Consider the following 16,391-nt stretch of genomic DNA (forward strand, 5'->3'; position numbering starts at 1 on the left):
GAGAAAGCAAGGCTGCTGATTAACTTTAAACTACCCGTGCAGAATTTTTATGTTCTTGTGGTACTAGCCTTCTGCTCTTTAGTACTCTAGGTTCTTGGGTAATGTTGGGCTTTGTTTCCGAAGAACTCCACGTTCAAGGAAAGTCAGGTTGCAGTGTCCTCACCTTGTCTGATGTCACACCCTTACGCACAACTGTCTCTTCAGACAGCTACTGCATTGCGTTCAGTTCAGGTACACGTTTTGTGGCAGAGTGGTCTCTCAATTCCCCCATGGCATTCCAGCCACAACCTGCAGATGGGAGAGAATAATAATAATAATAACAATAACGATAACTGTGATATTTGTTAAGCTCTTACTCTGTGGAAAGCACCGTACTAAGCGTTGGGGAAGACACAAGATAATCAGGTCCCATATGGGGCTCACAGTCTAAGTAGGAAGGAGAACAGGTAATGAATCCCCATTTTGCAGATGAAGAAACTGAGGCACAGAGAATTGACGTGACCTGCCCAAGGCCACCCAGCAGGCAGGCGGTGGAACCAGGGTTAGAAGCCAGGTCCGCTGAATCCCAGGGTCGGACTCTGTCCACTAAGCCGGGCTGCTTCCGCAGAGAACAGACTAAGTGCATGTGGAGCATATCTGGTCGTTAACATGATGATAACTTTTGCTTACCGTGTGGTATATTGCGTGCCTGTGTGCTGAAAAGAGCCCTTCTTTCAGGAATAACCCCCACAAACATCATTCAGTGGCAGGGGGCTCTGTCTGATCCGATAATCCTGTATCCATCATCCCAGCGAGATGGGATGATGAGAGAGTTTCATTGATTGAAGAGGGAACTGAAGTAAAGAGGGTTACCCATGATAATAATAATGATGGTATTTTTTAAGCACTTACTATGTGCAGAGCACTGTTCTAAGCCATGATTACATAGCAGTGGCAACATCTGGAAGCATAATCTTCTACAGTAAAGGGCTTTCCTGAGAAAAGAAAGAAAAGTGTCACATTGTTGGTAGCCAAGTTTAACACAGAGCTTAAATGACCCAGTTATTATTAGCAGCAGTATTATTGAGTGCTGACTGGACGGATCGAGGACTCGGAGAGAGTGCGATAAAATTAAAAGATTTAGGGCCTGCCCTTGAAGAGCTGACGGTCTAACAGACCGCAGTTCAGGATGACAGCAGTAATAATGATAAAGATGATATTTGTTAAGCGCTTATTATGAGTCAAGCACTGTCCTAAGAACTGGGGCTAATCAAGTTGGACATAGTCCCTGTCCCACATGGGGTGGGGCTTAATCCTGTTTTACAAATGAGACAACTGAGGCCCAGAGAAGTGAAGTGACGTTCTCAAGGTCACACAGCAGACAAGTGGCAGAGCCGGGATTAGAACCCAGGTTCTTCTCACTCCCGGGCCCATACAGTAAACTAGCCAGTGACCCCGTCACTGGCCATCGTGGTTGTCTTCATATTGAAGAGGGGGCTCATGGATCTCTACACAAAAGTCTCGAGCAGCCTGGCTTCCCGGCAGGATCTGTCTAAAGCGGGAAATATCCCTCTTGGTGAGACAGTAGAAACTTTTGGTTCTGACTACTTGACAGATGCCTGCTTGCCCTTGGTAAAATCAAGGCATCTGCTCCTGATATCTGGACAGAATTCTGTTCCTTCCCTTCGTGGCCTCGGGCCTCTTGGCTCCGCGACTTGGCCAGTGCTGTGTAAACTATGTGCCATTCTTCAGATTGGGGAGAATGCTTTTCATTAAACACTCAAATCTGGCCTGGAATTGGGATTAACCTCTTTCAGATGGAAGCCATCCCTTAGGAGTGAATGATGCCAAGGTATGACTCTGCTGTAGAGCACATGGGATGAAACAGCCTCGTTTGCACAAAAATCCCTAGAGCATGGGTTTTATTTCAATTGCAAACATTTTCTGGGCTTGTATTCTGGGCCGTGTTCATGGGGTTTGCATGCGCAAATCTGGGGGGCAGTTTACAAGAAGTTGCTGATCTCCCTTGAGTTCCTAAGAACAATAACTGTGGTATTTGCAAAGGGCTTAATATGTGCCAAGAACCGGGGTAGATACAAGATAATCAGTACAGCCCCAGACCCTAGCCCAGGAGAGGCTCTCAGTCTAAATGGGAGGGGGAGCAGGTACTTTATCCCCATTTTACAGATGAGGAAACTGGGGCACCAAGTTGTGCAGTGACCTGCCCAGGGTCACCCAGTAGACCCTGGGTTCAAATGGGTTCATGGGTTCAAATCCCAGCTCCGCCAACTGCCAGCTGTGTGACTTTGGGCAAGTCACTTAACTTCTCTGTGCCTCAGTTACCTCATCTGGAAAATGGGGATTAAGACTGTGAGCCCCCCGTGGGACAACCTGATCACCTTGTAACCTCCCCAGTGCTTAGAACAGCACATAATAAGTGCTTAATAAATGCTATCATTATTATTATTATTATTATTATTATGTGGCAGAGCTGAGATTAGACCCAGGCCCAGGGTCTTCCCATTAGGCAACATGGCTTTCCTTTCTGTTCCCCCTCCTTCTTAAACTGTGAACTCCATGTGGAATGGGGACCGTGTCCAATCTTATAAATTTATATCCACCCAAGCGCCTAGAACAGTGCCTGACACACAGTCAGTGCTTAACAAATATCATTAAAAAAACAAAAAAACAAAACTCGGGTGCAGTGGGGCAGGACTGGGCCTGGAGAAAATCTCCAGATGTAAAAATGAGGAGGATGAATTTCGCAGCACTCTAAATATGACATTCCCCGAGGTAAAACTGTAGTAAATTCTGGGATGCATTAATCTGGCCTCTGTCAGAGGGCAGAGACAACGGCGGCGATGCCTTCTCCTCTGCTGAGAAACCCTAGGGTAATGACAGACCAGAGAAAGAGCGAACAGCCACCAGTGGAGAGCCAGAGAGCGGAAATTCCATCTTCCTCAGAGCTCCCACTGGAAGGCGCCGGGAGTCTGCTGACTGGAAAATATGCCGCTCGTGGTCGGCGCTGCAGAATGGCGACCGGGAGCACGTCTCCCCCCCACCCCTCCCAGCCTTGGGGAGAGCGAGGCCTGGAGAGGCGAAGGGGCGTCCCGGCTGTTCGGCGTAAGGAAGAGACCGATGTCTCCAGCAGCTCTTTTAGCGGACCGGCGGACCACAAACTGAACCTCACGTGCGAAGATCCAGAGGGCCGAGTGAGGCCCCGCGGCCTGGAGTTGCTTTCGGAGGAAGGACTGAGTGTGCTTGGTCACAAGGAGCCCCGGGGCCATCTTGGGAACTTTTCCTGACTAGCCCAGTTCAGCCGCTGACCCCGCGCCGGAGGGGGACAGCACTTCTGGAAGCGGAACTCCTTTCCCCCCAGCTTCGCTGTGACTGAACGCGAGGCCTGTTCTTCATGGCCTAAAATCAGCCACCCTTCTAGGCACAACAGCTCCTGATATTGCCTGGGGCATTGAGTCTTCCAAGGCGATACGATATGAAGATCAGAGAAGTGTTTGTATCAAAACCCTTCAAAGGATCTGGCAAGAATTACGTGACCCTGCCGAAAGCATCGGGATAATCGATGTCAGGACTCCCTGTTCCTCTCTCGAGTCCTCCTGAAGCTGAATTACCTCTCCGGTGATCGGGAAGGCTTGAGATTTCAGACTCCGTGTTTCCAGCTCCTTTCTCTTTGAAGAAAGAGTGTGGCCCAGTGGAGAGACCGCTGGCCTGGGAGTTAGAGGATGCGGGTTCTAATTCCGGCTCTGCCACTCGCTTGCTGTGTGACCTTGGGCAAGTCACTTCCGTGCACCTCAGTTTCCCCCAATTGTAAAATTGGGGATTCAATGCCCTTTCTCCCTCTTACTTATTCATTAAATCATATTTATTGAGCGCTTACTGTATGCAGAGCACTGTTCTAAGTGCTTGGGAAGTACAACTCAGCAACAGATAGAAACAGTCCCTGCCCACGATAGGCTCACAGTCAAGAAGGCGGGGGGGGGGGGGGGGAGAGGGGGAAAGACTGTGAGCCTCATGTGGGACAGGGCCTCTGTCCAACCTAATTATCATGTATCTACCCCAGTGCTTAAAACAGCGTTTGGCACGTAATAAGAGCCTAATAAATACCACAATTTTAAAAATCATTTAAAATGACCATAATTAAAGGTCACTAAGAGAGCGGAGCCTCACCAGCATCTCAGAGGAGAATTGGAGGGTAGGAAACGAACGGTAGAAGAGAAGTTTCCTCAATTGTAAAATGGGGATTCAGTGCCTGTTCTCCCTCTTACTTATTCATTCATTCATTAAATCGTATTTATTGAGCGCTTACTGTATGCAGAGCACTGTACTAAGCACTTGGGAAGTACAATTCCGCAACAGATAGAAACAATCCCTGCCCACGATAGGCTCACAGTCAAGAAGGCGGGGGGGGGAAGGACTGTGAGCCCCATGTGGGACAAGCCTCTGTCCAACCTAATTATCATGTAGCTACCCCAGTGCTTAAAACAGCATTTGGCACATAATAAGAGCCTAATAAATACCACAATTTTAAAAATCATTTAAAATGACCATAATTAAAGGTCACTAAGAGAGCGGAGCCTCAGCAGCATCTCAGAGGAGAATTGGGGGGTAAGAAACGAACGATAGAAGAGAAGTTTCCTCAATTGTAAAATGGGGATTCAATGCCCGTTCTCCCTCTTACTTATTCATTCATTCATTAAATCATATTTATTGAGCACTTACTATATGCAGAACACTGTTCTAAGCGCTTGGGAAGTACAATTCAGCAACAAATAGAAGCAATCCCTGCCCGCGTTAGGCTCACAGTTGAGAAGGTGGGGGGAAGTGATGGATCAACTCCACCAAACCACAGGACTCCCGAAACATAGGAGCTTCCAGCAATGGGAACCGGGTACTTCCCAAATGTCAAGAGTTGACATGTCAAGAATCGAATCAAGAGTCGAATGTCAAGAATGTCGACATGGGCAAATTCTGGATTCAGAGCGTGTTTTTTGGGGTCTTCTGCACAACACGGTTGTTAAACCCAAGCATCTTCTCTCTGAAACTCCCAGCCCATCCTGGTCTCCTGGCTCTGCACATCAGGGTTCCATTCATTCAGTGCTATTTATTGAGCGCTTACTGTGTGCAGAGCACCGTACTAAGCGCTTGGGAGGTGCAAGTCGGCAACATATAGAGACGGTCCCGACCCAACAACGGGCTCACAGTCAAAGGCTTTCTGTGATCAAAACAGGAAGCCCTTCTCGAAGCAGGCTCTGAGGATTTCATTCTGCCCAGTCTTGGGTTCAAATCATGGGTTCAAATCCCGGCTCCGCCACTTGTCAGCTGTGTGACTTTGGGCAAGTCATTTAACTTCTCTGAGCCCCAGTTACCTCATCTGTAAAATGGGGATTAAGACTGTGAGCCCCAAGTGGAACAACCTGATCACCTTGTATCCTCCCCAGTACTTAGAACAGTGCTTTGCACATAATAAGTGCTAAACAAATGCCATTATTATTATTATTATTAGGCCAAAATAACAAGGGGAGACTGGTGATTTTATTATGTCAAGATGCTGATTTTCTGGAAAGAAGACATCCTAGGCTTGTGGGGGGCGTCAGAGCTGTTGGACCCAGGCCGGCTCCGGTTTCTCCAGGGATTCTGGATTCATTCATTCATTCATTCATTCAGTCGTATTTATTGAGCGCTTACTGTGTGCTGTAAATACGATTGAATGAATGAATGAATGAATGAAAAGTGCTTAGTACAGTGCTCTGCACACAGTAAGTGCTCAATGAATACGATTGAATGAATGAATGAATCATATTTATTGAGCGCTTACAGTGTGCAGAGCACTGTGCTAAGTGCTTGGGAGAGTAATGAAAAGTGCTTAGTACAGAGCTCTGCACACAGCGCTCAATGAATACAATTGAATGAATGAATCATATTTATTGAGCGCTTACAGTGTGCAGAGCACTGTGCTAAATGCTTGGGAGAGTAATGAAAAGTGCTTAGTACAGTGCACTGCACACAGTAAGCGCTCAATGAATACGATTGAATGAATGAATGAATGAATCATATTTATTGAGCGCTTACAGTGTGCAGAGCACTGTGCTAAGTGCTTGAGGGAGTACAATTATTACAGTTGGTAGACACCTTCCTTGCCCACAGCGAATTCACACACAATAAGCACTTGGTAAATACCACTGACTGACTGATACGGGAGGGAGGAGGCTAAATCTGGGAAAATGCGAGGACTCATAAGCAAGTTTCCTTTCCGGGTAAGGGGAATTGCTCAAAGATGCAGTTTTGCCTTCTGTTTCCTGTGTGTAAAGAGTCCCAGACGGACAGAATTCCCACAGTCAGACCTTTTCCCCCCAGCTCCACCTGTCACACGTCTAGGAAGTCCAATTTCACCCCTTTTTTCCCACTGTCCCATCCTCCCTGCCAAGTGGCAGTTAGAACCTCTTGCTCTTCTGCTGCCTCGATGATTAAAAAGCATGACTTAGTGGAAAAATCTTGACCTTCTTGGGTCACCCTCCTGAGCAGCTGTTCAAGATAAGATTGTGTTCGCAAAAAAAGCTCAAGCCCCGTGGAGTTTTTTCTCTTTGTAAGGAAATGACTAGTGACTTCATGTTGGACTTTTATTTGCTTGGGTTTTTTTCTTTGGTCGGGGGAGAGACTAGAGTCCGGGGAATATATCGGGGGAGTTCTAAGACTAAAACCTATCTAGGTGCCAAGTGTTCGCTTAATTATTACACTGATATTTTTATGGACTCAATCAGGTTTCATAACATGCCTTTTAATGAGTGGGTTTTGTGTGTTTGAGTGGTTCCTTGGAATCTTCCTCTAACAACAACCCAGGGACAAAGTCCTGGTCTTGCAAGGAAGCTGCCCCAGAAATTCAGTTCAAGGTTTGATCTTCAAAGACTTCTTTATGACTGTAAGCTCCTTAAGGGCAGGAACGGTGCCTTTTATTACTAGGGCTCGGCATACTGCAGGTCTTCAGCAAATACTATAGAAATTTATTTATGGGAAACTTTCCTCAGTGCCCTGAGTTCCCGGGAGATATTTCATCACAGAGCTATTTGAATTCCGACTGCAGCCTCTTGCCCTGCCTAGAGAATGAAAATAATGATGATAATGATAATAATAATAATCTGTGAAGTGCTACTTTGTGGTAAGCTCTGGGTAGATGCAAGATAATCGGGTCAGATACAGTCCCTCTCCCCCGTGGACTAAACAGGAGGGAGAACTAATGTTTAACCCCCATTTTTCCGATGAGGAAACTGAGGCACAGAGAAGTGATTTGCCATCTCCCCTCTGTCTCCCCCTTTTAGGCTGTGAGCCCACTGTTGGGTAGGGACTGTCCCTATATGTTGCCAACTTGTACTTCCCAAGCACTTAGTACAGTGCTCTGCATGCAGTAAGCGCTCAATAAATACGATTGATTGATTGATTGATCTCACTAGATTAACACAAACGGGTTGGAAATGAGGTTAACTTTATCTCTTCCTTCAAAAGACTTGTAATCTGGTGCAGAGCACTCAATAAATATTACTGATTAATTGGTTATGTGAGGAGCAGTGACAAGCTCAGCGGGGATCAGAGAAGAGTTTTCCTCAGTGAAAGAGGGATGCTTGAAATCCGGAGAGAGAATAAGGCCAATGGGGAGAAGGAATTGGGATCCAGGCCCTCTGAATTCCCAACCCTCTTATCGGACTCTATCTCAATTTAGCAGGGTCTCTTTATTCCTCTTTGTCCTCCTCCTCCCACCCTCTTCCTCCTTCTCAGTCGCCCGCCTAGCTTGTGACTTATAGCCCAGAGAGCTGTGGATGATCAGGCCAGCTCTCTCCCTCTCTCCCTTCCCGCTGCCCTGTCCAGTGTGGACAGAGGCGTCGAAGACAGACGGGGTCTGTGTGATTAGCACCTAACCGAAAAAGATCTCTGTTAAAGGCTCATTATCCCCTCCATGCTCCTGGGCTGGTTCCCGTCTGAAATGCGGGAACTGTCAGGGCATCCGGAAGGTGAAACAGTGACTGAGCTGGAAGGCTTGCATTATTATTATTATTATTATTTTATTATTATTATTATTATTATTATTACTACTACTACTACTATTATTACTGTTATTACTATTATTATTTTATAATTTTATTTTAGTTTAGTTATTATTACTACTAATAATAATTGCGTAATATTATATGATATATACAATATACAATTGTATAATATTGTATAATAATAATAATAATTACTACTAATAATAATAACTGCGGTATTTGTTAAGCACTTCCTAAGTGCCGGCACTGTACTAAGTGCTGGGGTGGATACAAGCAGCGTGGCTCAGTGGAAAGAGCCCGGGCTTTGGAGTCAGAGGTCATGAGTTCAAATCCCGGCTCCGCCAACTGTTGGCTGTGTGACTTCGGGCAAGTCACTTCACTTCTCTGGGCCTCAGTTTCCTCATCTGGAAAACGGGGATTAAGACTGAGCCCCACGTGGGACAACCTGATCACCTTGTAACCTCCCCAGCGCGTAGAACAGTGCTTTGCACATAGTAAGCGCCTAACAAATGCCATCATTATTATTATACAAGCAAATCGGGTAGGACACAGTCCCTGCCCCACATGGGGCTCATAGTTCTAATGGAGAGGGAGAACAGGTATTTTATCCCCATTTCATAGATGATGAAGTGAGGTGCAGAGAAGCCAAGTCACTTTCCCAGGGCCACACACGGGGCAATAATAATAATAATGGTGGTATGTGTTAAAGCGCTTACTATGTGCAAGTGCCGGGGGGGCTACAAGGTGATCAGTTTGCCCCACCTGGGGCTCACGGTCTTAATCCCCATTTTACAGATGAGGTAACTGAGGCACAGAGAAGCCCAAGGTCACACAGCTGATAAGTGGCGGAGCTGGGATTCGAACCCATGACCTCTGACTCCCAAGCTCTCGCTCCAGGGGTTCGAACCCAGGTCCCCTGACTCCCATGTGGTGTATCCAGTAGGCCCAACTTCTTCTCCTTCCCCAGCAGGGCCTGGCCCCACCGACCTGTGAGTCACCAGGGCCCAGGGGGTTCAGAAGTGCCGGCCTGCTGCCCAAGGTTTTTTATTCTATGGGCAGCGGGTTTGCGGCTGAAATGGACAGGATGGGCACCCCCAGCCTTCCCCTCGGGGCTGGACACCTGATGCTCATGATCCCATTTGGTCTGAGATGAAGTCACTAGCCATTTCCTCAGATGCCTCCTTCCTCCTTTCCTCCTGGGACTGCCAATCCAGGGCCTTTTCATTCATTCATTCAATCGTACTTATTGAGCGCTTACTGTGTGCAGAGCACTGGACTAAGCGCTTGGGAAGTCCAAGTTGGCAACGTGTAGAGACGGTCCCTACCTAACAGTGGGCTCACAGTCTAGCAGGGGGAGAACAAAACAAAACATATCAACAAAATAAAATAAATAGAATAAATATGTACAAAGAAAATGAATAAATAGAGTAATAAATACGTACAAACATATATACATATATACAGGTGCTGTGCGGAGGGGAAGGAGGTAAGGCGGGGGAGGATGGGGAGGGGGCTTTTAATGGAGCCCAGTTGTGGCCGTAGCTGGTTATCCCATTGTTGAGTAGGGACCATCTCTATATGTTGCTAACTTGTACTTCCCAAGTGCTTAGTACAGTGCTCTGCACACAGTAAGCGCTCAATAAATACGACTGAATGAATGAATGCAAATCGCCTTTTATTGGACTGTTAATAATCGTGTACCCAGGTTTGGGGAGGCGTCTTTTTTTTTTTTTTAAATGGCATCGTAAAGCGCTTATTTTGCATCAGGCACTGTACTATTCACTGCTGTTGATACAAGCTAATCAGATAGGACATGGTCCAAGTCCCTCATGGGGCTCACAGTTTTAGTCTGTATTTTACAGATGAGGTGACTGAGGCCCAGTAAAGTGACCTGCCCAAGGTCACACAGCAGACAAGTGGTGGAGCCGGGATTAGAACCCAGATCTTTCTGACTCTCAGGCCCGCGATCTATCTACTAGGCCACGTTGGTTCTCCGTAGGAGAGGCCTGTTCCCTCCAGGGCCCCAGGCTGGGCAGGAGGGCTGTAGAATCAGGTCAAAAGCCATTGCACAGGGCCCATGAAAAGATTTATCTCTCTTCTCTTGAGGTCCCCATCCTCTGGGACCCAGAGGGGCCCCCCCATCCCAGGTCTCTGACAAGAGTTTCCAATCAGGGCTTACAAAGAACCAAAATGTCGGTTTCCTGGACAGTAGTCTTTGAAGCCTGTCCCCTCCCAGTTCTCATCTCCCTCTTCTCCCCCCTTAAGAACCAAGCCCCCTCTTTGCCCCGTGCTCCAAGTGAAAAACCTGGTGGCAACGCGTCAGCGAGCAATCTAAATAACGTGAGTGACACAGAATCGAAAGTGTGCACGTAGTAGAGATTTGGGGTAGGCACAGAACCGGGCCCTATTGCCTTTTCTTTCCAGATGGGTCCCTGTTTCCCCCTTTTAATCAATCAATCAATCAATCATATTTATTGAGCGCTTACTGTGTGCAGAGCCCTGTACTAAGCGCTTGGGAAGTACAAGTTGGTAATATACAGAGACAGTCCCTACCCAACAGTGGGCTCACAGTCTAAAAGGGGGAGACAGAGAACAAAACCAAACATACTAACAAAATAAAATAAATAGAATAGATATGTACAAATAAAATAGAGTAATAAATATGTACAAACATATATACATATATACAGGTGCTGTGGGGAAGGGAAGGAGGTAAGATGCAGGGGGGATGGAGAGGGGGACTTTTAGACCGTGAGCCCACTGTTGGGTAGGGACTGTCTCTATATGTTGCCAACTTGTACTTCCCACGCGCTTAGTACAGGGCTCTGCACACAGTTAGCACTTAATAAATATGATTGATTGATTGATTAATTGTGTCCTGCTTTCAGACTCTCAGTCCCTTTCCACGTGCCCAGGGCGCTCAGCTGTGAGAGAACATGGACCGGTCTGCTGTCGGTGGCCCCTCTCTCTTTGCCCTTTCCTTTTCCTCTCCCGTGGAGAGACGTCTAGCTCTAGACTCCATTCCCGGCCCCATCCTAACGCATCGTGGCCCGTCCACATCTTCAGTTTTCCCCTTGGTAGAATCGGAATCGTACGTCCCGCAGGGCCGGTATTGGAGATCGCTCCTTAGATCACTCCTTCTCAAGCCGAAAGGCCGCACAGGGGTATGACTTATAGATCTGATGTCTCGGAGCTACTGACCCCAAAATGGAGCTGGAAACCTTGGCTTGATCCCTTGAGCGATAGTATTTGTTGAGTGCTTCCTCTGCCCAGAGCACTGAATTGAGCATTTGGGGGAGTGTGGAAGAGTGAGGAAACCCTCTAGACTGTCAGCTCATTGTGGGCAGGGAATGTGGCTGCTTTTTGTTTCACCTGGGAGTCAGAAGGACATGGGTTCTAATCCTGGCTTCACCGCTTGTCCGCTGTGTGACCTTGGGCAAGTTACTTAACTTCTCTGTGCCTCAGTTCCCTCGTCTGTAACATAGAGATTAAGACTGCAAGCCCCATGTGGGAAAGGGACTGTGTCCAACCTGATTAGCTTGTAACTACCCCAACACTTAGAACTGGACTTGACACATAGTAAGTGCTTAATAATAGCCATTGTTATTATTCCAGTGCTCTGCACACGGTAAGCGTTCAATAAATACGATGGACTGACTGACTGAAAGTGGTTGTTACCTCCCTCAGGGAACAACCAGAGACACCCTACCCACAGTCTCCACTTTTATTAGAGAAGCAGTATGGCTTAGTGGCTAGAGCGTGGGCCTTGGAGTTCAAAGGTCATGGGTTCTAATCCTGGCTCCAGCCCTTGTCTGCTGTGTGACCTTGGGGAAGTCACTTGACTTCTCTGGGCCTCAGTTACCTCATCTATAAAATGGAGGTTAAGAACGTGAGCCCCACGTGGGACAACCTGACTTCCTTATATCTACCTCAGCGCTTAGAAGGGTGCCTGGAACATAGTAAGTGCTTAACAAATGCCATAATTATTATTATTATTATTATTATTATTATTATTACTATCATTGTTATTATCTCTTGGGTGTCTAACAGGTCTTTCCCTCTGTGGCTCATTTCAGATCTTCCCCGACCCCTCCGACTTTGACCGCTATTGCAAGCTGAAGGACCGCCTGCCCTCCATAGTGGTTGAACCCACCGAGGGCGAGGTAGAAAGCGGGGAGCTGAGATGGCCCCCGGAAGAGTTTCTGGTCCCAGAGGACGAGCAAGAAAACTGTGAAGAGACAGAGAAGGAGAACAAGGAGCAGTAAAGCCACCGCAGGCACCCAAATGGGGGCAAAAAAAAAAAAAAATACACCTGAACTGTATTTTTTTTCTCATCGTGATGGAGGAAGAGAGCAAGCCACAGTAGTTCTGAAAATGTTAACGACAGCTTCAATGTTGCACCTGCGAGATCATTGGGTTGGTTTTCTTTTTTTTTTTTGATATATATATATATAAATATATATATATACATTTTTTTTTCCAAAATCTGTCAAGCAGCCGAGCCCTCGGTGCGCCGATTCACAAGGCCTCTTGAGACAGGAAGTTGCTTAGAGAGAAGAAAGAAAGAAAAACCGCTGCTTTCGAGATTGCTATCTGAACTTGTGCAGAGTCGCGAGGCAGCCGCAAAATTCCAGGGGGGGCCTTGGGTGGAGGGTGGAAATGTGCGAGGAACCATGGGGCAGGAAAACAGACAAAAGAAAGGAGGAAATGCACGTTTTAAGAACAGACACGGCGGGGCGAACCACGCAGCCAGCAAGTATTCAGAGAAAACCAGCTCCGGCTATAGCAGAATACCAAGTCTTCATCTCTCTCCAGTTTGCCTTCCTAATTTTAGCTTTTTTTTTGTTTGTTTCTGTTCTGTTTTGCGTGCATGTGTGTATGTGTGAGAGAGAGAGCATGTGAGCGAGAAAGAGAGAGAGAGAGAGTGTGTGTGTATGTGTTAGAGAGTAGGGGAAATGCTGAGTAGCGTTCTGTTCTCAGCCTGTTTTGTCGGTAAGGGCACAGCTCTGGGGTGAAAGAGCAAACTTCCTCTCCCCAGTAGTTGCACTTCCTTGAGTTACTCCAAGGGTTCTCAGGAGCAAAGGTCCTTCCCTCTCCCCATCGCCCCCAACTCCCCCGTCCTCCTTGTAGAGCCCTCTGAGAGCTGGCTGAGCAGCGTGAGGATTATGTAACTCAGCTTCACACCCAACTCGTGTCCGTCCAGGGTGGGTCCAAAAGGGCAGACGGCCCGTTCTGTAGTTTCCCAGACCAGAGCTGCGGAAGCCGGCTCATCCTGGCTCCCTTCACCTGGGTTTTTGAGATGGAAACACTTCCTTCTAGAAGTTGATCCCCAGTTGGGTTCTCAACTTGAACCCAGCTCTTTGTTTATCTTAGGAAAGGGTGACAGTGAGAACATTTCAGCGCAGAGAGGTTGGACGGTGTCCCAAGCTGGGATGACAGGTAGCAGGGGTTGGCAAGAAGTGGGTAGTGACAAGGATGCTCAAGGCTTCCTTGCTGGTTGTTCCTGATTTATCTCTAGTTACTCCAGCAGCCCCGCTAGAAGCCCTGGAATGCACCCTCTGGGATTCCAGGATCCCAACCCAGTTGGCTTTACCTGACCCTCCATCTGGAGCTGTTAGGAAGTTGAAGTGGGATGTGAATTTCGGGACAGCATCGGGGCTTCTTGCCCTACGGCCCAGATGTGATGGAGAGCGTCCTGGGCCGAACCCACAAAACCAAGATTCCCACTGTGTCCCCACCCGCTCCAATCAGCCCAGTTTTCACACTCTATTTTTGGATTTCGTGTGCGCGTGTGTGTGTGTGTGCATATGTGTGTGTGTGCATATATATACATACATATATATACACACACATATATATATATCTATAAATATATTTGTATCTAATACCTCAAGAGAAAGCTAGTGGAGGTTGGGATGGGGAAGTGGAGGGATGTTGGCTTTTTACATATCAGCAGGATCAGGTTTCGGGAGAGAGAGATTCCCTTTTCTTCCTCCGTCTCATCCGCTTGTAACATAAACATTGATGGCAATAACTCTTAGCTCCCTGCCAGGATAGCGGGCGGGAGAGCCGGGAGATGGGGGAGGGATCCTCCTGCCAAGTTGGGCTTGGGATCCACAGAGGGTCTGACTCCGCCTCTCTCCTTCGGTTCGGCAGCCGAGAACCAGTTGTACCCGATGGCCGCCCTCGAAGCGGTTTGACATCGCTCTTTGGGGGATGAAGAGGGAGGTCATCTCTCCTCCCGGCATCCCCTTCTCATGCTACCAGAACCTAGTCTCGCCGTGTGTTGGAATGTGCTTGTACACTGCATCCCGATCTCATTTTGTGAGTTTTGAGGTGGTGGCTTTCATTTGACCGGTCTCTTTGTCCCACCCGTGGAAGTTTGACTATTGAACAGGCAAAGGGCCCGGAGATTTACGTGGGTTAGGGTTCTGCTAGTGATGACCTTACTCACTCTCGACAGTGGCCTCTTCTTTTGGAAGTAATTTGTGTATATTTCTAACTGTTTAATGTATCCACAAATACCCCCCCCAAGTACTCTAGTTAAACGCCTGTTGTAATGATGGACTGTCTGTCATTTCCGTCTCTTCTTTTTTGCTGCTCAGGGAGAAACTAGCATTTTTTTTTTCCAAACTACTTTTTGTCACTGTGACAGTTGTAAATAAAGTTTGAAAATGCTTTCCACTCGGGCCTCGTCTCTGCATCAGGAGGGAAAGGGCAGGAAGGGGAGGGAATGCTCGCCTTAAGGGACTGGGCTGAACTTGAACTTTGGTCTTGGGTGAATCTTGAGTTCCGTCCATATTTCCACCAACTGAGTTGACTTAAGACCTGTCACCATTTCCACCTACCTGCTGGGGGCCGGACGGTTTGGTCACAGGACAGTTTCGGCAGTACTAGCGCTTAGGACAGTGCTTTGCACATAGTAAGCATTTAATAAATGCCATTATTATTATTATTATTACCACCCTGTGCAGAACTCGAAGCAGAGAGAAGCCGCCCCGTGATCCACGAGGACGACCCTACTTCAGGACACGATGAATCCACTCCTGGGACATTGGCATTTTCATTTTTGTAGGAAAATGGTCAGGTCTGCCCTTTCTTGCAGGAATAGTTGACTGAATCTTCCCAGAGAACCCTGCTTCCTTAATGCTTTTACCTCTCTCAGGCGGCCTTAAATGTCTCTCCGGACAGCAGGGGCCATTTGTCACTGTGGACCAGCTGTTCCCCATAGAGCTTGGGAACTGGGCACATTCTGCCCAGACCATCAACGCCTCCCGGGGCTGATTTAGTGACAGGGGCAAGAATGCCATTCCTAGGGGGAGGGAGAAGGTGAGCAGAACTGGTGGAACACTGCCTGTGTTGAAGTTCACAGGCTCAGAAGGCAGGATAAGAATCTCATTAAGAGAGATAAACACCCTCCTCATCAAAGCCTTGAGCCAGTTGGCATTTTCCCGTGGACTTCAGAGCAGGAGCTAAAGATTATTTGGGGAATGGGGATGGGGTGGGAGGTTGCTGCCTGAGGGGAGGAGAAGAGAGGAGAAGTGGGCTATGGCGATTGAAGTTGGGGTTTTGGCTGGGGGAGGCAACTCCCTCGACCAGGGAGATGGTCCGGGGGGTGATGAAGAGTGGGGAGAACTCCTATTCCCTTGAAAATGGATTCACAAACATTTCAAAAGACCTGCTCAGCGGTACCATGGTCCAGTGTGCATTGTGCCCGGGGAAACGAGGTCAGCGAAGGGGGAGGTCTCATAAATCCCCCCAAGGTGGGAGAGGGATAGGATTCAGGTATCTGGGCTCTCTCAACTCCATCCATCTGCCCGCCCCAGGCTACTTCTCCCTTCCATCTAGGAGTAGAAATCAAGACTGGAGGTCCCTGAAAGTGTTTGGACCAATGGAGTCATCTCTCTCATAGGCCACCCAGGGACTGGGATGGGGGAAGAACAAAGGGAGAACGTCAGGGCGACGCAAAGGGAGCGGGAGAAGAGGAAAGGGAAGGCCTCTTGGAGGAGATGTGCCTTCATTAAGGCGGGGAGAGTGGTTTTCTGTCAGATTGGAGGACTGAGGCCCTTCCAGGCCAGAGGCACGACACGCGTGAACGGTCAGAAGCGAGGTAGGTGAGCTCAAGGCCCAGTGAGAAGACTAACATTAGAGGAGCGAAGTGGGAGGGCTGGGTTGTAGTAAGAGAGAAGCGAGGTGAGGTAAGAGGGGGCAAGGTGACTGAGTACTTTAAAGCCAAAGGTGAGGAGTTTTTGTTTGATAATGAGGTGCTTAGGACAGTGCACATAATAAGCACTTAACAAATACCATACAAATACCATAACCATACAAATACCATAATTATTATTACTTATTATTATT

General features: G+C 47.7%; 1 protein-coding gene across 1 annotated transcript in view; it reads left to right on the forward strand.

The window, feature by feature from the left end:
• Positions 1-14,717, forward strand: part of LBH (LBH regulator of WNT signaling pathway) — a 36,703-nt gene extending 21,986 nt beyond the window's left edge. The window contains exon 3 of the mRNA XM_038751770.1: positions 12,110-14,717. Within this exon, the coding sequence (XP_038607698.1) occupies positions 12,110-12,298 (189 nt within the window). The 3' untranslated portion in view covers positions 12,299-14,717. The remainder of the gene's footprint in view (positions 1-12,109) is intronic.
• Positions 14,718-16,391: the final 1,674 nt, after the last annotated feature.

The sequence above is a fragment of the Tachyglossus aculeatus genome, chromosome 9, assembly GCF_015852505.1.
Source record: "Tachyglossus aculeatus isolate mTacAcu1 chromosome 9, mTacAcu1.pri, whole genome shotgun sequence".
Taxonomy (NCBI): Eukaryota; Metazoa; Chordata; class Mammalia; order Monotremata; family Tachyglossidae; genus Tachyglossus; species Tachyglossus aculeatus.